Source organism: Electrophorus electricus, chromosome 2, assembly GCF_041902795.1.
Source record: "Electrophorus electricus isolate QZ-2024a chromosome 2, ASM4190279v1, whole genome shotgun sequence".
NCBI lineage: Eukaryota > Metazoa > Chordata > Actinopteri > Gymnotiformes > Gymnotidae > Electrophorus > Electrophorus electricus.
In genome coordinates this window covers 42,882,504-42,906,014 of record NC_137498.1, presented here as the reverse complement: position 1 = coordinate 42,906,014, position 23,511 = coordinate 42,882,504, and the positions used below count along the sequence as shown (strand labels likewise).

General features: G+C 42.2%; 1 protein-coding gene across 3 annotated transcripts; it reads right to left on the bottom strand.

The window, feature by feature from the left end:
* Window positions 1-8,282: 8,282 nt before the first annotated feature.
* thbs3b (thrombospondin 3b) lies at window positions 8,283-23,295 on the bottom strand. Of its 3 annotated transcripts, none has more exons than XM_081705121.1 (23): window positions 23,072-23,295; window positions 20,370-20,579; window positions 19,933-20,186; window positions 19,237-19,339; window positions 18,292-18,318; window positions 18,033-18,115; window positions 17,801-17,852; window positions 17,315-17,463; window positions 16,899-17,036; window positions 16,329-16,403; window positions 16,039-16,191; window positions 15,554-15,664; window positions 15,338-15,445; window positions 14,938-15,097; window positions 14,723-14,841; window positions 14,445-14,497; window positions 13,989-14,182; window positions 13,433-13,611; window positions 13,220-13,268; window positions 10,450-10,646; window positions 9,786-9,958; window positions 9,088-9,227; window positions 8,283-8,737 (listed from the first exon to the last, which is right to left on the bottom strand). In XM_081705121.1, the coding sequence occupies exons 1-23, from the start codon at window positions 23,154-23,156 to the stop codon at window positions 8,673-8,675; spliced, it is 2,877 nt and encodes a 958-aa protein (XP_081561247.1). In that variant the 5' UTR covers window positions 23,157-23,295; the 3' UTR covers window positions 8,283-8,672. The 3 variants fall into 3 exon arrangements, 2 of the variants coding, with proteins under 2 accessions (XP_081561247.1, XP_035385369.2); XM_035529476.2 differs by having other exon boundaries at window positions 20,370-20,576; XR_014119314.1 differs by lacking the exons at window positions 8,283-8,737; window positions 9,088-9,227 and having other exon boundaries at window positions 9,830-9,958; window positions 10,088-10,646.
* Between the last annotated feature and the right edge of the window lie 216 nt (window positions 23,296-23,511).

Below are 23,511 nucleotides of genomic sequence, written 5' to 3'. Positions count from 1 at the left end.
AGTTTGTTGAATAAAAGTAAATAAAAACCAAATTAGAATCAATAAACAAATGTTACTGAAACTAAAAAAACATTTTAGACAAAAGACTACAGTCCAAATTAACAATGACATGAAGTATGCCGAATTAAAAAATAATTGTCTCCATTTTGTGAACTTGCAAACAAAGCAACAGCTACAGTTGGAAGGCCAGTGTCAATGCCTAGATGGCCAGTGTCAATGTCTGGAAGGTCCATGTCAATGACTGTTCATCATTCCACTCATTAAGATTGCAGCGAAATATAAATTGTTGCTCCCTTCTTGCAGTTCCTCTAGCCTTCTGAGGTTGAGGTAGTTTCTTCAGCACATCACTCTGTGTGGAAAAAACCCCTCTAACTCAATGTACTTGAATGTGAAAGTGGGATGTGATTCCTGAATGTAAAGTGTGGGATTCTCCTGGGGAACTTAGCACTCACTTCACTGACCTCCAGGCTCTTCACCAAGCCAGTCTAAAGGTAGCTCTTGCTTTTGGTAGCAATTTTAAACAAATCTAAAACATCTGGTTCACTTCTGTCATTCTCAGAGGTCTCATACTCAGATACATCACCAAGTAGGATGGGAAGATCACTCTCCTTGGAGTTGCTGTATACTGTGAGTTTCCTCTTGATTTGTTTCTTCTTTAGCTTTCTTTGCTCTTTGATATTACTTACTTAGGGGCAGTGTTAGCTGGTTAAAGTATTCTACTAGTAATCAGAGGGTTGCTGGTTCAAGTCCCACTGCTGCCATGTTGCCACTGTGGAGCTCCTGAATAAGACCCTTAACCCTCATTTGCTCAAGTTGTACTCAGTCAGAATTGTAAGTTGCTTTGGATAAAAGGGTCAGATAAATGTAATACAATAAAAGTACTCAGATTTAAAACTTTTGGAAGTAATATAATTTGTATATAAATACTTGCCTTATAATGGGAATCATAATTGACTTGTAATCGAAAGGTTGTCAGTTCAAGCCCCATCATTGCCAAGTTGCCACTGTTGGGTCCCTGATCAAGACCCTTAACCCTCAATTACTCAAACTGTGTTCAGTCATAATTTTAATTTGCTTTGTATGAAAGCATCAGCTAAATGCTATAGATGTACTTACTTTTTAAAATAAAATTAATCTACTACTCAGCAGAAAAGAAATCCTGTCTAAATGAGCATTTACCTGTGTAGAGCAGAATGGAGATTAAGTTCTCACACTGGATTATATTATGATCTGGCACCATTCATCATATCATCCATGCTTTGGTGTAATTACAGACTATATGCTGGTAATTTTATAACGTGTTTTTTTTTAATGGTTAAATGTAAGTTATGGAATAAATGGGATTTTATTCAGGTCAGTAATGAAATAAGTCTTTGAAAACATGTAATATGGAAAAAGAAAACCATCACTCTTTTCCACCACATAAACTGGGGTCATGACCTGTAGGCATGGCTCAATGCTTTGATGATATGGTGGACAGCACCACAGAACAGCAGGGGCAGTCCTGGTACCAGTATGCTGTAGGTGAAGCTGAGAAAGCCATCAGAGCTCATGTGGTGGTAGCGCACATCATATAGTGGCAGGCCAAGCCCATATAGTTCACACAGCTGCCGCAGGCAGCCCAAGGAATCGCGGGGAACCAACTCTCTTTTCCAACTTCACTGTTCCAGGACTGGGAGGCCGGACCCCCGACCACCTGGGAGAAGAGCTGTGGGCAGGATGGGAGGGGACAGGGATGATGGAGGAAGAGGGTAACAAGGTGCAGCTTTTCAGATTGGAAGCTTGGAGGGGTGAGAAAAACCTTGGGGACAAATTTTAGACCCAAACAGGCTCTACTTCGCACTCCTCATATCTGGCCTTGGAGTTGCCGGAGAACCAGAGGACAGAAATGGAGATGTCATCCTGTTTCATGAAGGCTGAGGAGAAGAAGCAAGAACATGATATGGGTCTTATTATAATTTCTGTTATAAAAGGACCCTGAAGGAAGAACATGAGATATTTGTCTCCTGTAACTTGAAAGTAGGTCAAAACTCAGTACAGCTTCCAAAAAAGGTGGGGATTAAAGATTTGATGAAGATTTAAAGATTAGAGGAGTATGCACACTTCCCTCAGACCTTTGTGTATTTTCAGAGCCAGTGAGACTGTCTGTTCTACTGATCACTTCTCTTCCCAGAAAATCAGAGCAGGGAGCACATCCCACCTACAACATAGCCTCATTTTCTGAGCGATAACCTCATCTGAAGCTGTCACATCAATTCCTAAACAGTTGCACCGTTCAGATATGATTCGTGCCAGTGCAGTCACTGCATTTCACGAAATCAGTGACACTCTTCTTGAACAGCATGGCATCTTGGAAAGTATCCATTCTGGCATTCTGGCTACTGCACCTGCCTGGGACGGGTACTCAGAAGGGAGTAAGTGTCTGACAAGTGAATGTGCTTTATGCTAAACAAGGACTGACATTTCATTGTTCAGTAACAACTGCACTGGCCAACCTTTGTGTATTTAAAATCAGTAGAGTGTCTTCAATCCCACACACTGACATGCTCAATTTAGCTGTGTCTGTGACGATTTGATTATGTGTTCTGCTCCAAACACATCTGATTCCACTCATAAGCTCACTCATCAGTTCACTGAAGAGTTCAAACAGGGAATGACAGTGTCCTCACTTCCTGCTCTCTGGACAAGTTTCTCTTATTTTTCAATTTAGTGTTCATTTTTACCAAATCAAGCACTTTCTAGAATTTTACCTGTTTTCTTACCTCTTAGAATTACATTGGCTCCACGTTTGGACAGTGTAATGTGTGTCCCCCATAAGGATACAGAAAATACCATTGTTACGACTCTGTCTCGGTTGGGAGGCCGTAACATTTGATTTGAGTGTTACAGCAGTAGAAATGAGTAATGGAATAAATAACCAGACAATAAAGTTGACAGCAAAGGTCTAGTATATTTACAAGTTTTGGTGTTTAAAGACAAGAAACTGGTGCGATCGCATCAGGAGTGACCAAGGCCAACACAACAAACAAAACCACACTAGAAACAAAAAGATGACTGACTAAGCTAACAAAAAGAAACATACAATGACTACACTGTTAGAAACAATGGTACAATCCCAATACAATCCCTACCACCAGTTTGTAACTACATACAGGACAATATATATATATATATATATATATATATATATATATATATATATATATATATATATATATATATATATATATATATATATATATATATATATATATATATATATATATATATATATACACACACACACACACACACACACACACACACACACACACACACACACACACACACACACACACATACACAAGATACAAGAAACATATATGTTATTCAGCATTCTCTTCTCCAACAAGCCCTAAGCCGAGCCCTTTGTCGCTTCCTCTTCCTTTTATGTAGTGCTCTGCAGTCTTAGAGGCCTGCTTGGTATGAAAGAGAATTTTGCCAGAACTCAGTGGTGCTGTTGGTGTTGTGGTGAACCTGATACAGGGCATGTCAATGGTGGAAACCAAAGATGACTCTGTGGTTGGCTCACGCATAGAGCCTCAGGTCATCCAGTTTCCTGGTGGTGACCTGATGCTGGCTTTGAAGCTAAAGGAAATAGAGCTGGAAATCAAGAGGCAGGAGCATGAGACAGAGCTACTGAGGGTGTGGGCCTTACAGATTGAGGTTGAAAATGCAGATAAGGAGGCAGCGATCTGGAGGCAGAGCATTGGTCTGGAGGGTCCTATTCCTTGACCCCAGAAGTTCTCCTCCCCTATGCCAGATGACTCGGCTAACGACAGTATCTCTCTCCACTAGACCTGCTAAGTCCTCCCTACCTGCCCCCTGGCTAACAGAAACACTTCACTGCCACAGGAGAGAACTACAGACTGCAGAGAAGCAGTGGAGGAAATCTCACGTAGATTGAGACCTCAGCTCATACAAGTCTCTCCTTTCCAAGTTCTCACTGGAAGTAACATCTGCAAAGTCATCCTACTACAGAGAGAATTTCAAATCATCATCCATGCAAGCTCTTCACAATTTTTTCTTCTCTACTTAACCCTCCCCCTCCCCCTCCTTCCTCATCTCTGGAGGATTTTATCACCTTCTTTGAGGAGAAGGTTGCAGCAATCCACCAGTCCTTTTCCTCTGTTCCCACTCCTCCAACCAACCTGCATTCCCCAACCTCAAACTCTCTGACTTCTTTTTCTCCTCTCTCCTCAGATAAAATTCTTCAACTCCTGACTTCCAGCAGTCTGACTACATGTCCGCTGGATCCAATTCCTTCTGCTCTGTTCTAGACAATCGCAAGAGATCTTCTTCCTTTCATCTCTGTCATCATCAACATCTCCTTATCTTCTGTATGCATGTCTACTGCGTTCAAAACCGCCAGGGTGGTACCAATCCTCAAGAAGGCCACACTTGACAGCTCAAGCATTACCAACTACAGACCGGTATCACTTCTCTCTTTCCTCTCAAAAGCCCTTGAATGAGCAGTTTATAATCAATTGTCTCTTTTTCTCACCCAGAACCAGCTGCATGATCCCAATCAGTTTGGCTACAAACCGGCACATTCTACAGAAACGGCCCTCATAACAGTGACTAAGAAACTTCATGCTGCTAAAGCTGCCAAACAGTCATCTGTTTTGATTCTTCCAGACCTTTCAGCAGCCTTTGACACAGTAAGCCAGAACATCCTCCTCACTGTTGGTCTGACTGGCTCTGCATGGAAATGGTTTCAGTCCTATCTGGTAACATGGAGAGAATCCACATCCAATCTATGTAGACTCTCCAATGGTGTCCCCCAGGGCTCAGTGCTAGGTCCCCTTCTCTTGTCTTTGTATACTTGTTTTCTTGGTGACGTAATCTTCTGACGTATTCTCCTACCACTGCTATGCTGAGGACACCCAATTAATTATTTCTTTTGCACCCTCTGACACGTAACTCTCCAGACGTATCTCAGCATGTTCAACTGGCATTGCGTCATGGATGACAGCCCACCACTTGAAGCTCAACCCCAGCAAAATGGAGCTTTTGTACATCTCAGGAACTTCCAACCCTTACCATGATCTCACAGTTTCCTTTGAGAACTCCTTGGTATCACCATCTGAAGCTGCCCATAACCTGGGCATAATTTAGGACAACCAGTTGTCGTTCTCAAGTCATGTTTCAAATCTCTGTCTCTGTCTTGCAGATTTCCCCTTTGTAACATGTGAAGGATTCAGTTCTTTCTGTTGCAGGAAGCTTCCCAGGTGCTTATGAAGTCTCTTGTAATCTCAAAGCTAGACAACTGCAACTTGCTACTTGCTGGTCTTCCTCTAATAGCCATCAGACCTCTTGTCATCAGACAACTTGTCCAGAATGCAGCAGCACAACTCGTCTTCAATCTTCAGAAGTTCACACATCACTCTACTGCTGCTCCCTTCATTGGGTTCCAGAAGCTGCCTGCCTAAAAACTTGATGCTTACCTACAAAGCCAAAACTGGACCAGCCTCTCCATGTATGCTGTCAATGGTCAAAGCCAAATCCGCACTTCAAGTACTTCAAACCTCAAGTACGGCTCATCTTGAATATATTCAGCCGAATATATAAAGTCCATCTAGAGAAAGTGTCTTACCAACCGAGGCTTGATCAGAGTCTGAAGCCAAGGCAATTTTTCAGTGCAGAACCAAGTGTCTATAGTCAGTACCTTTTGTTTGAACTGTCATCATCAGAGGAGTACCATGGTACCCTTAACGCTGCCCCCTACAGGTCAAATATCATTACATTCTCAACCAAATACATGGTCGATCAGCAAATATGACAACTCACTTTGTCTTACTCCTTCCTGAACCTTGCATATATATCCCTTTTATATTACTATCTACATATGGTAAATTATATTGTTTTTTTGCCCATGAATGTATTTATTACATATTACATTTACCTGACACTTTTATCCAAAGTGACTTACAATTATGACTGAGTACATCTTGAGCAATTGAGGGTTAAGGGCCCCTCAGGGGCCCAACAGTGCCCCAACTTGACAAGCAACCTTCTGATTACAAGTCAAGTACCTTAACCACTGAGCTACCACTGCCATAATACCAAAGCAAATTCCTGTACCTGCCAAGTACTTGTGAATAAAGGAAAATCTTATTCTGACAATTTGCACAATACTTAGTACATTAAAACAGAGAATGTAGTTTTAATGTTATTGATGCATCAGACTGATCTGTCTGTGACCTTCACCATGCACTACTCAGCTCTGGGCTCTGATACACAACATGAATGGCTTCATAACAAGCTGAGGAACTGAATCGGGTGTGTAAGCAAAGGGGAAGCATGCAGCCATTACTGCAGGGTGGAACGTGGCTCAGACCTGCCGCTTGCATCTTTACACAGGAGAGTGTACACCACCAGCAGGAGGATAGTGGTACACTCTCCTGTGTAAAGATGCACTGAATCGGTAGCTGCTCACAGAAGCCTGACTGCTGAAGAACCTGCCTGGCTTCTAGGGGGCTATGGAGAAAGCAGAAAATGCAGGTTCTCCATTAGCTGCTGTTATCCTTCTGTTTGGTTCAGTTAGACCTTATTCAGATAGCACCTGTAACATCAGACATTGTTTGAAAGCAGCTTTATAGGAAGCAGGTGTAGACCCCTAATAAGGAACGCAATGGCAACAAACTCCTTGAGGCATAATGAAAAAACCTTAGGAAGACCAGACTTAAGATGGAAACCCATCGTTCATTGGTAACCTTGGATGGCAACACTGTATGTTATCTCACTGTCATCAAAAAAAGCATAAGGTATTAATTAAGAAACTGAAACTGGACATTGATTGAAGCTAGGCAGTACTTGGCTAAAGCTCTCTGCTGGGCCTCACTGCACTCTCTAAAGTCATCTTGATTATCTTAATCCTCACCATAATCATCATCATTGTCAGAGTACCCTGGAAGCCATGGTGGGGCTTGCATTATTTGTAAAAGAGGATAAATCAATAAAATCAGCACAATTCAATGAAACGTCTGAAACTCACGTTTCACTTTCTTTCGCTCATCACTTGCTGTCTTCTTGTGATCCAACTGCTTTTTTCTGCTTCACTCTGTGCATGTTTGTTATAAAGATCCAAATGAACCTGTGAATTAAGTATCCCAGTTTTCTCAACCTTGGTCTCAGAAACCTAATCAGACACATTTTTGCATCCAGTACACCTGTATCAGGCTCTGAGTGTCTTGAAATGTGTCTGGCGCACAGATGTGGACTATCTAATGATCCTTCTTAACCCAAGTCTGGTCTACCCTGTGGTTTGTAGCAAACATTTGACTATAAATTGTGAGATCTTATTGAAATAAACATTAATGTGTACACTGTGTTTATTCACTTATCTCTCAGTCCAATGCTCTAAAACACAAGACTACTCCTAAAGTGCTTAATAATTAGGTGATGACTTTTTCTGCATTTGTCTGATCTTTCAGGGATCACCATAACTGCAATGTAGTTTTCTGGCTCTTATATTATTGAGAGGTTGGTATCTTCACTGTCAGAAGAGTTTGACAAAAACAAGTTTGACCTTTTGGTTTGACAAAAACCAGAAGAGAAAGATATGATGTGCCTGATGGAAACATCTCAAAGGTTTCCAAACAAAACGTCATATTTCACACTCACCAGTTTGGTCTTCTTTGCCTTTGTCAATATTTGGAGTCCCTGTGTGGTCCTTGGAGAAAATGTCTGGTTATTAGGAGGTCTAAATAACTCTAAGATAATATTAACTCGAAGACGGATCCCGAGTTATTAGTTGTAGAGATGTATGTGGAAAATGTTTGCTAACTGAGAAATATAATGTTAGCTAGACAATTGGAAGTTTATACAAAAACACTTTAGATGTTTTGAGGGCTCAAACGTCACAAGTACATATCACCATCAGATGATGCATCCAAGAAATGAAATAGTGCAGACATTAGAACCTCTGTGCTACATTAAAGGTCATTTTGCTTAAGGAGAATAAGGAGGCAACGTTTGTGAGCAGTCTGAATAAGCCACAGAACAGACATGTTCTCAACAAACACGGCTTCTATGAAATTCGTTATGGTGACATTGCAAACGTGTAGCACAGAACATTGTGCCAGCGCACCTGTGATTAGATCAATTCCAGTCACACTGTTCACTAACGTTATGTGTGTCCTCATTAATGTGAAATTATTGCCAAGTAAAATATAACCAGATGTACGAGAAAAAGAACAAACATTACCTGTGTGGTTGTGTTTTATGTCACTTAGAATTTATTACAGGTTTTCGGGACTTGCATGCTTGCAGTTGGTTATCCACAACATGATGACATAAATAAAGGCTAAGTGAAGTACAGGGGACTCCTGTGTTGGGTATTATGCACAATGCACACCCAGAGGACACTAGACTGTCACTATTACAAATGATCACGTAATAACCAGGGACTAGGCTGAGCACCATGAGAATAAGAAAATATTGTTATTTGTATACATATTCACTCACATTAATAATACTTAATACATTAAGAGCAAAATTAAGGTGTCATGTTTTTAATAAGCCTTTTCTTTGGACTAAAAAAGGGGTTTTAATACAGAAAGAATTTACTAGACCCACACATGCACACAGTGGCAAACCCTGGTTGTATGTGAATAAACATGGAGGCCCAGCTAGTCTCCCCACCTGAGGTTCATCTGTTTCTGGTAGAGGTAATAATAGTCATCTGGGATGGTATCTGATGAAAACACATCAAACATCTCTAAAAGTGAGACTTTCACACAGAAAATAACAAACATTTCACATTCTACTTCTTAGATTGGATAAACATAGCTACGCAACATTTTTCTTGCTATCTCTAGGTGACTGGATTAATTCTACAGCTATATATGGGGCTTTCCAGCATTGATTTAAATTAATCTGTGTTCTCAACTATCAGCTCTTCAGAAACTATTTCACCTGCTTATCTGTCTGTAGAGAATTCCTGAACATAGGTGAGGATATTATTTAGAATAGCCTACACTTAGTCTTAACAGTGAGAGCTCAGACTGGACCTAAATGCTGACTGCAGGCTGTTCCTGTACCCACCATTACACCGATAGCCAAGGTTGGACCAGATGATGTTCTCCTGTGAGAAGCAGAAAACACCCAGACGTCCGCCTCTCATCGAGGTGTCCATGACCACACCGGAGTCGGCTACGAGCGTCGTGCACTCGTACAGCTGCACTCTGGAGCCGGACAAAGCTTCGGTTTACAAACCCTCAACGAGAAATTTATCACGACGCACTGAAGCTGATCTAAAGGAACCTTTTAGTTTCTACCATCAGTCATGAATGTTTTTTTTGTCTGAATTTCTTATCTTACTGTTTCCCCATCTTAGTAGTTACAGTAGTTACAGATGTAGCCCACATGATGTAGCCCACCTGATGTAGTCCACATGACGTAGCCCACCTGATGTAGCCCACATGACGTAGCCCACCTGATGTAGCTCACGTGACATAGTCCACCTGATGTAGCCCACGTGACGTAGCTCACGTGACATAGCCCACCTGATGTAGCCCACCTGATGTAGCCCAAGTGATGTAGCTCACGTGACGTAGCCCACCTGATGTAGCCCACGTGACATAGCTCACGACGTAGCCCACCTGATGTAGCCCACGTGACGTAGCTCACGTGACATAGCCCACCTGATGTAGCCCTCCGTGACGTAGCTCACGTGACATAGCCCACCTGATGTAGCCCACCTGATGTAGCCCACGTGACGTAGCTCACGTGACATAGCCCACCTGATGTAGCCCACGTGGGGCCGGTGGCTGAGATGCCAGCGGTACGAGGTTTTGTCCTTCCACCCCACGTTCCTCGGGTCCTTCCACAGCAGTGTCACCTCTCCAGGGGTGTCGCCTGTGTGCCACATGGCATTGCGCAGGCGCTCTCCGGGACCCGTGCGGGACTTAACTGCCTGCAGGACACCAGAGGGCAGAGACGGTTGTGGGTGTGAAAATACACCACACAGGGAATGAAAAAAATGAGACAGGAGGAGTGTTAAATCTGTCTAATAACAATCTATTTCAGTTAAAATGCTGCCTACCTAGATAGCTGCCTGTAAAGGCAATGGAGTGGAATGCAGCTCAGTAGGTATAGACACACACACAAGTATATCAAGCCATTGAGAAATGGTTCATTTGTATTAATGTTCAACTGAGGATGTTATTATAGTTTCATATTTAGGTTTCATTGGTTTGCTGTGTGCTCTTTGTGGATATTGAACTGATGTAAATAGAACTGAAGCCTGGCTAATAAAGGGTTAAAGCCACGTTGTTGTTGTTGTTGTTGTTGTTGTTGTTGTTGTTGTCCTTTAGCATTCTCACTGTAGCACAGTGCTGACCAGCTAGCAGAACTCCAGAGCGAGGCCTCTACAGACTGGGGGAGATGTCACAGTTTGGCGAGAACCTTGAGCTGCAGGCCGGGCTGGGCAGTCGCCCTGAAGGGCGTGTCCTGCCAGTACGTCTGCCCCGTCTGCTTCCACATCACCACATAGAAGCTAGACGAGTCTTGGTAGCCGAAAACGAACCCCACATAGTCGTCGTCGGTCACTGTGTTCACGTGGAATGTGCCTTCAAACTCGACGCCGTTAAATGCTGTGTAGCCTAGAGGAAGAGGTTCCTTGTGCGTTACAATCAGAGGCAGGAAATGAACGGTCACAACAAAGCAGTGTCACTAATGATGAAGAAACATTTTAGCTACTGACCTATAATAAAGAATTTCTCTATTAGAATGGTTTTACTGTTCAAACTAATTACTTTAATTATGTTGAATACATCACTGAGAAAACGAAATATTTAAGGTATTAAATGCAGTGTAGTTCAATAAAAGGGAAGTCGGGCATATATTCAGACAATGACATCTGCATCTGTAGACAATCTTGTACTTGACTTGCAATGACTCCCACAAATTTTCAGCTGTTAAACTCACAGGCTGATCTCAAACCTTCCATTTATTTCCAAGATTATAGAAAATGTTGTAGCTCAGCAGCTAAGATCATACCTAAATTAAAACCAGATACATGAAGTCTTTCAGTCAGGGTTTGGCCTCATCATAGTGCAGAGACAACAGTGATTAAAACAGTTATTGACCTGTTCTTGGCTTCTGACCAGGGTTATGTTTCTTTGCTTATATTGCTTGATCTGAGTGTCGCATTTGACACTATAGATCACAACATTTTACTCGAAAATGTTGTTGGGATTAGGGGAATAGCCCTTTCCTGGTTTAGATCTTATCTGGCATGTCGCTACCAGTTTGTTAGCATAAAGGGAGACTTCTCAGCATACAGCAAGGTTAGCTATGGTGTCCTACAAGGGTCTGTTCTAGGACCTTTGCTTTTTTCTTTATATATACAACCTCTAGGTGGCATTATACATAAACACTGTGCTAGTTTCCACTGCTACGCTGATGAAACCCTGCTATATGTCTCAACCGAACCAGAGGAAATATATCAGCTTAAAATTATTGAGCTATGAATAAAGGACATCAGACATTGGATGTTGAGAAACTTCTCTCACTTAATACTAACAAAACAGAAGTGCTTCTATTAAGCTCAGAGACAGCTAGGTCCTTGCTCTCTAACTACATAATAAACCTCAATGGTCTCCCAATCACATCTTCTTTAACAGATCTTGGAGTTATTATAGATTCTAGTCTCTCGTTTGAAGCTCATGTAAATAATATTTCTAGGACCGCCTTTCTCCAACTCAGGAACATTTCAAAGATTAGGAACATGCTTTTCTCACATGATGCAGAAAAGCTAATCAATGTATTTATTACTTCAAGAGTGGACTACTGTAATGCTTTACTATCAGGCTGTACCACTAAATGTCTAAACCAGCTCCAGCTAGTTCAAAATGCAGCAGCCAGATTTCTTATTAGAACTAGAAAATTTGATCACATTACTCCTATCTTAGCTACTTTACATTATCTCCCAGTATAATTTTGTATTGATTATAAAATACTTCTTATGACTTACAAAGAACTGAATGGTCTTTCCTCAAAGTACCTTAGAGAACTCCTGCTGCATTATGACCCACCACATCTGGTCTTTACTAGTACCAAGAATAAGAAAATCTACTATAGGGGTCAGAGTCTTTTCCTCTAAAGCTCCCAAACTATGGAATAACATTCCTGTAAATGTTTGAGACACAGTCTGAATGTTTAAGGCTAGGCTGAAAACCTGAAATCTGTACAGTCAGGAATTTTATCAACTACTTCCCATCTTAGGTAAAGGTGTAGATCTGCGGGTCCATGGGCATTGAGAGTTATGGTAAACTGGGATGTTATGATGCTGTCACTTCACCTCTCTTTTGTCACTCAAGGTTGTTGACTGAGAGTGGTGGCGTGCTGATGTTCCAGCGGGCCCTCATGCCTGTGGTTCCATCTGGCACTTTCCTTTTAGCTGTGCTGCCATAGCAAGATTTTCCAGAGTCCATCTTTGCACATTATAGTTCCCTAATTTACACACCCTCATACCTGGACATGCCTAATCTATTCTCTCTTTCTGCCGAGGTACACCTACCCTATGTCATGATGTTACTGAGCCTAATCCCTCTCAGCTGCCATGGCTCTCACCCCCCAGATACCTCCTTCTGTAGCTCACCACACCTCCACCCCAGCCAACTATTTCTCTGTTGCCCTTGATGAATGTTCTTATGTGGGATGGGTTTTGGACACACACACACACACACACACACACACACACACACACACACACACACACACACACACACACACACACACACACACACACACACACAGACAGACACACACACACACACCGTCGAGACCACAATAGGACTTCTAGAAAACCGGACTAGACATTAATTGCTTATTTTGCTTTATTTTTAAATGTTATTATTATTCATTTATTTTTTGCTTAAAATTGTTACTATTGTGGTGACCGTTGTCGGCCAGAGGAGGATGAGCCCCCTCTTTGAGTTTTGGTTCCTCTGAAGGTTTCTTCCTCATGCTCTAGGGAGTTTTCTCTCACCACTATTGCCCTTGGCTTGCTTACTGGCTGCTTGGACCTGGACATGTGTAAAGCTGCTTTGTGACAACATCTGTTTTAAAAAGCATTATATAAATTAATTTGACTTTAACTTTGACAAATTTAATAACTGGGGCATTTATATAAATAGTCAGATCTGATGGAGAGAGGTGCTGACATACTCACCCACAGCCAAACCAGGGTCACTATTCATAGTCTGTATTATCTCCATCCCCTAAAATCAATCACATAACTATTACACCATATACAGCATTTAGTATGCAAATTTAGCAAAGATTTATACAAAGATAACCAATTTTCAAATGGCTGTCAACAATTGACTAAATAATTAACTAGATTCTGCTAAAATGAAGCCGTTGACAATGCTAAAGTGGTCACCTGATTGAGCACCATCCAACTGGGATCAATCTGGGCATCACCTTCTGGGTCCAGGATGACTGTCTGGAATGCTCTGAAGTCCGTCATGGTGACCTCGGCATTTTCGGGACAAGCATCCATTAGATCGTTCACCTTATCGTTGTCGAAGTCAGTCTCACATGCATCACCAACCCCACTGGCTGAATAGAACAGAGGAAGGCAGTTGAAAATAATTCTTTATGAAATTCTGATGACTTTGACAATGGGTGTGTGTGTGTGTGTGTGTGTGTGTGTGTGTTTGTGTGTGTGTGTGTTTGTGTGTGTGTGTGTTTATGTGTGTGTCCATACACTATGTGTGTACCTGAGTGTAAACTTTAAGTTAATACATAATAATAATAATAATAGTAATTATATATATATATATATATATATATATATATATATATATATATATATATATATATATATATATATATATATATAATAATTATTTTTTTTTTAAGTTTGGGTAGTATGATGGTATTTGTGAATCTATGATGGTATCTGTGTCATGTTTATATCACTATGCACATCATACCATCCGAGTCTTTCTGACTGGGGTTGGGAATGAGTCTGCAGTTATCAGGGCCAGGAGGAAGGGTGTCTGGGATACCATCGTTATCATCATCATCATCACACTCATCACCAACACCATCGTTATCTGAGTCCAGCTGGGAGCTGTTGGGGACTTCTGGGCAGTTGTCCCTCGTGTCCTGCAGACCATCTCCATCTCTGCATGCAGACAGATGGACAGACAGATGGACAGACAGATGGACAGACACTAACCAACACATTCATCAGTGTTCTTGTGCTGGGCTCATATGACTCTTAAGCACATGGAGGCAGTAGAACACCCAGAGTGGTCTAAGGAAGTGGCAAGAACTGAAACCCATTTTGATAAACACAATATGCTGATTCTCTGCTCTCCATGGTAGACAGGACTTTTTTGCCTTCTAGCAGTGTCTGAATACTTTTCCAACTGAGGGAAACTCACGTGTCCTGGTTTGTGTCACAAACGTCTCCCACTAGGTCATTGTCAGCATCCGACTAAAAACAAGGGAACAGCTTTAATGAGAGCTTTCCATTTTTTGGAATCAGTGCATTCCTTGGCACTGATGCCACTATTCTGAAGTATAATGTAATAACTATAGACATGCCAGGTAGATAATATGAAATGTTTTTCCTCCAGATGAATAGAGGCAGTTAATGTAAAGAATCACAAATGACAACAAATGACATACACCCACACAGTACTGGTCTGTTGTTTCTGACCTGTGTGGGGTCATTGACCTCAGGGCAGTTGTCACAAACATCTCCCACCCTGTCACCATCCTGATCCATTTGCATGGGGTTGGGGATCTTCGGACAGTTGTCTAGCATGTTGGGGATTCCTGAGAAACATGAACATGACCATGATGATGATGATGATGTTTTAAGGGGGACACCAGTACAACAGTGGCGATGGGATGAAGAGTGCTCGACTGTACCATCTCCATCAATGTCGTTGTCACAGATGTCTCCGGCACCGTTGCTGTCGGCGTCCAGTTGGTCTGGGTTCGGAGCGTTGGGGCAGTTATCACATGCATCACCGAAAGAGTCGGTGTCTGAGTTCTGCTGGTCCTTGTTGGGCACCAGGAGACAATTGTCCTGGAAACAGTTCAAGTAAGACTTGAATGACCAAGACAAAAAAAGATCACAGCCAGCAGTACCAAGTATCCTGTTGAGATATACCCAAATAAGCCAAAAAAAAAAAAAGTAATAATAAGACTTCTTTAGATCTTTTCTTGAGTGTTTGATTGTGAAAAGGTGTAACACTTCTTTGGTGCAGCTGTAACACTGACTGATGAGAAGACAACAAGCTCTAACAGTACGGGGGGGAGGACACACCTCCACATTCTTAATTCCATCTCCATCTGCGTCATCATCACACTGATCACCGATGCCATCCCCGTCAGCGTCCTCCTGGCCGGAGTTCGGAGTGGACGCGCAGTTGTCCTGTCTCATTCAAACAGTACATGCGCACAGGTCAGAAAGAAGAGCAGCAGAGAGCAGCAGAGGAAGGCTAACTGTGGGCCTAAAGCTGTGAAGGGTACTGGGGTATACCGCTCGACAGTGCCTGTCATTGTCAATGCAGGGCAGAGAGTCGTCAGGATAACCGTCAAGATCGGAGTCTGCACCACAGATGATGCCGTTGCCCGCAAATCCTACATTACACTGTCAAAGAGACAGACAGAGAGAGCATGCAATATGTTTATTCATCTGGCTCTGTGGGTTTGCATTTTACTAACCTCAGAAAGAAAGTATAAACTAACACACCCAGGCTAATTTTGTCTGATTCAAAAAACAAAATATTTATGTCAAATCTAAACCCAGAACCAGAATAATTGGGTCAGTACTATCTAATAATAGCAGGACAGAAGTTAACACTTGTAATTGGAGCATTTAGAACTGTGTAGTTTGAGAAGGAGAATGTTTGGGTCAGTACATCTTGTAGAATTAGAGCTCTGAGGTCAGCATTGCCTGACTTCAGGAAGTCAGTACTGTCTGACACAAGATTCTTTCTGCTGAAAGGGCCTGTGAGTTCTGACCACGCAGAAGACGTCACTGCCGCGTTCCAATACACAGTAGCCATTGACATCACAGGGGTTGTAGCCCAGTACTGCACATGTTCTTCTGAGGAAACATCCTGTTGTCTGGTTGCCTACAAAGCCGGTGTTACATTGGCCACATCTAAACGAGCCCTTGAAGAGAGAGAGAGGGAGGCATGGTGGACAATGAAACAGGGGATGAAATGGATAAAATGGTAGAGAGATTATCAAAGCTCTCAGCTTCTAAAGACCTTAACAGTTTTGATTTTGTAGAGGTTGGTTTGACTTACTGCTGTGTTGATGCAGACAGAATTGGGCACGCAAGCTCCGATCTGAGCTGCACATTCATCTACGTCCACACACTCCTGTGGAAGGAACGGGAGAAAAATAAGATGAACACCGCCATTTTCCCAGCACTACAGCATCAAGAATAAGAATGAAAAAATAAAACAAGTACACTAACCTATTTAATATACAAATAACTTAGATGTAATGTACCAGTAAAAGTAAGGGAAAAATTAACAAAAGAATACTAAATTGTTTGTTTTAATGTTGATAGAAGTACTCTCATCAACCAATCACTCTGGTACTAAACTGAGTGATGTCATTCCCTCAGCTCTACTCTGGTACTAAACTGAGTGATGTCATTCCCTCAGCTCTACTCTGGTACTAAACTGAGTGATGTCATTCCCTCAGCTCTACTCTGGTACTAAACTGAGTGATGTCATTCCCTCAGCTCTACTCTGGTACTAAACTGAGTGATGTCAGTTGTTCAGCTCTACTCTGGTACTAAACTGAGTGATGTCATTCCTTCAACTCTCCTCTGGTACTCAGCTTTGGGCAGGAAAGATCGTGCAGACCTGCTTGTGGCTCTTAGCAAACTCCAGGCCGACTCCGCTGAGGGCAGGGCCTGAGAAGCCAGGCGGACATGGCTCACAGCTAAAGCCTTTAGCCGTGTTCACACACTTTTCAGCAGACAAGCATGGCTGTGCAGCACACTGGGGGCAGAAAGAGGAAGAGAATGATAGAGAGACAGAGAGAAAGAGGGAGAGATAAGGAAAGAAACAGAGGAAGAAAAGAAGAGGGGACAAGAGAAAGGTAGAGGAGACAATGAATAGAAATAGAGTGGGAGAAAATTAGGGAGAGAAATAAAGAGATAGGCAAATAGCAAAACACTTATAGCACTCGTTAATCAATCCATTAACAGACTCACTTAAAAAGGAATAAAACACACTAGAATTTGAAGATTTAAACAGCAAAACAGCATAGAAGAGACCTCATCAATGTCTTGGCAGTGTGTACCGTTGCCTGACAGGCCCTCTGGGCAAGTGCCACAACGATATCCTGGATACTCCATAATCTCCATACAAGCTACACCCTTATAACAGGGGCTGGGCTGACACCATGACTGAGGCTCATGAAAACCTGAAAGAGACGGAGACCCAGCACCAGATAGAGAGAGAGAAGAGAGACAGACAGTGACAGAGACAGTGAGAGAAAGAGAGAGAGAGAGAGAGAGAGAGAGATGTGCGTCATATTACAGCAGAAACCTACCAATAACAATTTTAGTTTGATGATCTTTAAAGATTGTGATGCATTTCAATAACTTTCCCTCTGTTCCTGATTTTATATTTGTGTTCCCTGTGTTTATTACTACTTTGGAAAGGAGTAATAACTACATGTTATTACTAATAACTACATGTCCTTGTAGTTTATGAAACTTTCATGGTTCATCTCCACACTGGCTACTTCCATCGCTCACCACACACTTGGCATTCAAGGATGGTGTTCCTGATGAGAGACATCTCCCTTGTCTGAGAAAAAAATCATTAAAAATGATGCAATATCATAAAATAACAAACTACCATAAGAATCAATGATAAAAAATATGTCTCGATAATTTAGGGTGGCATATAATTTGAAAAGGTCTATTTTTAATGGATATCAAGTCCTTTATCTTATTTCAGCAATTGGGCTTCTCCTCGTGTGCCCACCTGCTCTCTAATGTCTTCTCTCAGCTCTCCCATGATCTGATTAAAGATGATCAACTGACCAATCAGAGCCTTGGTTTGATCACCTGTGGACAGGAGAGGAGAGGGGAGAGGGGAGGAGAAGAGAGGAGAGGGGAGGAGAGGAGAGGAGGCCAAAGGAGGAGAGGAGGGATAAAAAGAAGGTGAAAGAAGTATTAGTGGTATGTGAATAAGTCAGTTTGTGTGTTCCAGTCTTCAAATGAAGCCCTTTGCTGGTACTTACCCAGTATGGCATTAACATCACTGGTGACTGTAAAAAACAACCATAAATCACAAATCAGAGTACACACCTCAGCTTATCACAAAGAAGTTAAGATAAGAACGAATAACAACTCCTCTTTCTGGACACAAATGCCAGCAGTAGTTTGTTTTTTCAAAGCAGTACTTCTCATTACCACTAGATGGCAGGATATCATCGTATGAATACAATAATGAAAGACACTAGATGGCAGTATGAATACAATAATGAAACAGACACTAGGCTTTCAGGTTCTGCTCGTGCCTTATTACTTATTCCCAATTTTTTGCTTTTTAACTTTGATCAAAATCTGCCCTGAGTGTGAATAGACAAACTGTCCTGAAAAGAACAGTATGTGCTTTGATATATGCAGTATATATAAAAGTATATGCTTCGTTAACAAAGGTCACTTGCTCCAGAGGGCTTTGAGAAGGTGAAAAATGACACATGCAGTGCCTTTGCTGGTTTTGCCTCTGTTACTGGTACTTCTGTTACTGGTACTTCTATCACTAGTACTTCTGTTATTGGTACTTCTGTTACTGGTACTTCTATCACTAGTACTTCTATCACTGGTACTTCTGTTACTAGTACTTCTGTTACTGGTACTTCTGTTACTGGTACTTCTATCACTGGTACTTCTGTTACTGGTACGTCTGTTACTGGTACGTTTGTTACTGGTACTTCTATCACTGGTACTTCTGTTACTGGTACGTCTGTTACTGGTACTTCTATCACTGGTACTTCTATCACTAGTACTTCTATCACTGGTACTTCTGTTACTGGTACTTCTGTTACTGGTACTTCTATCACTGGTACTACTGTTACTGGTACTTCATCACTGATGTACTTACCAATCTAAGACCACAAATCTGATATTAAAACAAGGTTTGGAGGTGCTTCATTCTGAGTTAAGTGAATCACAATCAGCACCTGCATTGTGTACAAGAGCTTCTCCCTGGAATGGACAGTGGATGAGGAGGCCTGCTTTAGGAAGTGACCCTCCGAGAGCCAGCTTTATAGACTCTACAGAACCCTGCAGAAACACACGCACACGCACACACACACACACACACACACACACACACACACACACACACACACACACACACACACACACACACACACACACACACAGCTTTATAGACTCTACAGAACCCTGCAGAAACACACACATGCACACACACACACACACACACACACACACACACACACACACACACACACACAGATGGCTTTATAGACTCTACAGAACCCTGCAGAAACAAACACAAACACACACACACAGCTTTATAGACTCTACAGAACCCTGCAGAAACACACACACACACACACACACACACACAGATGGCTTTATAGACTCTACAGAACCCTGCAAAAAACACATGCACACACGCGCGCACACACATACACACACACACACACACACACACACACACACGCACACACACACACACACACACACACACAGCTTTATACACTCTACAGAACCCTGCAGAAACATATGCACACATACACACACACATGGCTTTATAGCTTTATGGTAATAACCAACATGTCTATGACATACAGAGTAACCTACATTTAAGAGAGAACCTTTTATTACTACTGCAGTTGGCAGGTAATCACCTGGATTCTGGCATAGGACTTTTCACCAGTACGGACTTCGACTGATTCAGCCTCTGATGGAAGACTGACAAATGGAGGAAGACCCTGGGCGGAGTCAGCCAATCGGCAGTTCACGTAGAGTTCCAAGCTGATGTGGTTCCGCTTCAGTCCACCAATCCTCAGAATGAGGGACTGTGTGTGCCCATCGGCGAGGGCGGGGTTCTGTAGATTCACAGAGTGAACCTTCCCATCAGAGCGCAAGTACCGCACCAATACTGTGGAAAAGATGGAAAAGACAGATGTGGAGAGAGAGAGAGAGAGAGAGAGAGAGAGAGAGAGAGAGAGAGAGAGAGAGAGTACTGTTTAGCAGTACTGTAACTGAATACATGGTCATGTCAGTAAAGCTTACTGAATGTTACTGTCTGCAGTAAAGCAGACAGTATGATGGAGACACTTACCTTTGTTGAGCTTGCCAATGACAGCGATCTCCAGGTATTTCCTGTTGTCCTGTTTGTTGTAAAGGCCCAGCAGAACTCCGCCAAGTTTAGGGGGCAGCCTGAAAGTGGAGGTCAGGTACAGGTCCTCAACGTCTCGCAGACCTCCCAGCAGACTCTGCATGGCCGCTTCCGTGCGACCAGCATCCCTCAGCTCCAGCATGTTGATCACTGCTGCCGAGTGGCTCACGTCAGACTCACGTCATGGACTCGGTGAGGTTTAGAAATTTCAGTTTTATGTCTCACTTAGTCTGGATTGTTTTATTTCATGTCTTATATTTAATATTTATTTTATCTAATGCAAATGTTTGCATTGTTATTACTGGACTCTTTGTATATAATGACTGTATTTTCAGATTTGCTAAATGTTCTTAGGTGTAATAATTAGTTGTGTTGTTGTTGTTGTTGTTGTTGTTGACTGGAGCTCATCTCCCAGGCTGCACTCACTGTTGCCTCGCAGGCCGACAGCCTGGGCAGTGTAGCACAGCGTCTGACCCACGGAGCACCAGTTATTACCAGGCAGGTTACTCTTTCAGTTTTGTGATATACGGGTTATATCTCCCTTACATTTCTCTTTAACAATCAATAAAGGTGAGGTTTCAGAGTTGAGGTTTTAAGTTGGGATTTCTTTATTGAAAAGATTGGATTAACTCATTCATAAAGCCAGTAAATCAAATGCCTGATCTATTCAGAATGTCAGTTAGTCAGGCGTGCCTAGACTTTCTCGAGCCGCTAGTCCATTTTGAGATTGTAGAAAATGACTCCAATCCCCTAAAATGGTGTCATCTGCAATCTCATATTTGTGCCAAAAATAAATCAAAACAAATTTCACAACTAAAAACAAACAAACCGCTGACTGAACTGTATGCAGGAGCCCATCATCTCTGGTTGTCACTTCAGTTCTGTGCAGTGCGAGACAGTTGAACATGCCTCCGCTTTTCAGATGTTGAACTGCCTTTTTCAGCTGAGCTCTCACCACCACAGGCGAGCCAGCGACTTGACGAAACCGCTGGCTAGTGCGCAAGGGTCTCGGTCTGCCTACTGAGTCAAGCTTTCATCAGCTATATGACTGTCAAAGAAGATAAACAACAGCACTACAGCTGAACTCAAAGAGAAATAAGACCAAATTTGCCTCTAATGTGTGCACACCTAGTTGGTCATGAGCATTTAACATCTTTCTAGAGCAAAGGAGTGTTCTGCAATAACTCTTAATTTACCTTTCGTGTTCAGCCACAGGGCTACAAAGTAATTCACAATAACCATCTTTTGAAATTATGGTGATTTTAACTTTGTCTCTAATACAAACTCTGCATCAAAGATGTGTCCCGTGTCATCTCTCACAATGTATTGTCATTTTCTTTAGATTTTCATCAATACTATTGCACTGGATTACATGCCATTGTTCTAATCGTCTCCTCATTAGTTCCTCTCGCTGACATTCGCTCGTGCAGGTAATCAGGGTGTGTTTGACAGCACTACTGAAAGCTCTATAGCAGTGAGCAGTCTGCCTACTACTCTTTTGTTTTAACAGTGTTGCTCTCATTTCTAATTTCTGGGGTAATTTTTTAACTTAAAAAATACACGCCGTCAACCTGTTGACCACCCTCGCTCAAGTCTGCTGGACATTTCCAAAGGTGATGCGAAACGCAGGTCATCTGGTCTCTGAATCTCTGCCTGCCTTTCGTCCTATTTTGCAGAACATCCCAGGACACTTAAAAAACGTCTGTTTACAATAGCAATGCACCAGATAAGCAACTTATCTTCTGAAGATATCTGGAAAGTAGGGTGGCGGTAGTAGGCCAAATATTCAGGCTCACATTCATATAATGATATAAATGTATAGCATGTGTTTATAGACAATACTTAATCACACTTGATGACTTTGTGTTTAAAATATCACAAACTCATTTCAAACATCAGCAGAAAAGCAACCTTGCAGTAATTTTAGTTAAACTGAAACAGCGCCTTTATAATGTTTGGTTAAGAGCTCTAAAGTGGACTGAATGTGCACTGAGCAGATTCTCTTTGGGGCACCTTTACACCCCCCCCCCAAAAAAATGATTAGCCCACTCTTTTATGAAGGATAATTGTGCTAGTCTAGAGATGCACTAGATTTACAACGATTTCGTGTCAACAATCGATGTTTAGTATCGTGTAAAATATCGTGTAAGGTAGCCCATCTAAAATGCAGAGCGTGGTTTCCATCCACGGTGCTCTCTTATTCGTCAGTGTCCACATTCATTGTAGTCGGCAGGTTTCTCACGTTGAGGCGTAGTGACAATGAAAGAAGTTTCAGTTAGACATTAACCGGCGGCACCTCGGAAACATGGATGCCGTAGAGGGGGACAGCGGCGTCTCAGTGGTTAAGGAACTTGACTAGTAGTCACAAGGTTGCCACTTCAAGTCCCAACACTGCCAAGTTGTCACTGTTGGGCCCCTGAACAAGACCCTCAATTGCTCCAGTTATGTTCAGTGAGATAAAAGCTTTGGATAAAAGCGTCAGCTAAATGCCGTAAATATAAAAAAGAATATGCCAGTTTTGTTAGTAAAGAGTAACAAATATGTAGTCAAACAGACTGACTACTTAAATCCAGTAAACACTATGAAAATTGGAGTTGCAATCTCAGTGTGAGTGAGTTAATGTGAGTAACAAATAATAAGCCTACCTTTCATCTCCGATGGCACGGAATGATGTCCACAGAGCGTTACGCACAGAGCAAACAGTGTGGACACCAGTGTCCTCGCCTCCATTAATGGCCACAGTCTGAATCGCAATCGAGGAAAAATGTTTAGTGCGGACGAGGTGTAGCCGTTAAGGACAGGTACGGCGGTCGCGCTCGGACGGGAGGTTCCGTCACTGAACGCGCTCTTTCTCCAAATGAGAAACAGGAGTTGCGCCCGAGGTGATGACTGCAGCGTGCGGGCGTGGAGATACCGAGCCCTGTCAATCTGAGAGATATAACTCCTGCTACAACGGACGTCTGCGTCCAGTGAACGACGTACAGTCTCTAATACGCCTCCAGAAAAAAATTAACAGTACAGATGAACATAGTCTTAAATTCATAAAGGCAAGCGATGCTCGATGAATTTGAGAAACAGATATATT

Excerpts from the sequence above, each read along its gene's own strand:
- thbs3b (XM_081705121.1), bottom strand. The coding sequence starts at position 23,156 with ATGGAGGCGAGGACACTGGTGTCCACACTGTTTGCTCTGTGCGTAACG. Across the intron at positions 15,098-15,337 it reads ATGGAATTAAGAATGTGGAG|GACAATTGTCTCCTGGTGCC; the intron begins GTGTGTCCTCCC and ends AACTGTTTCCAG. Across the intron at positions 9,959-10,449 it reads AGCCCGGCCTGCAGCTCAAG|GCAGTTAAGTCCCGCACGGG; the intron begins GTTCTCGCCAAA and ends GGTGTCCTGCAG.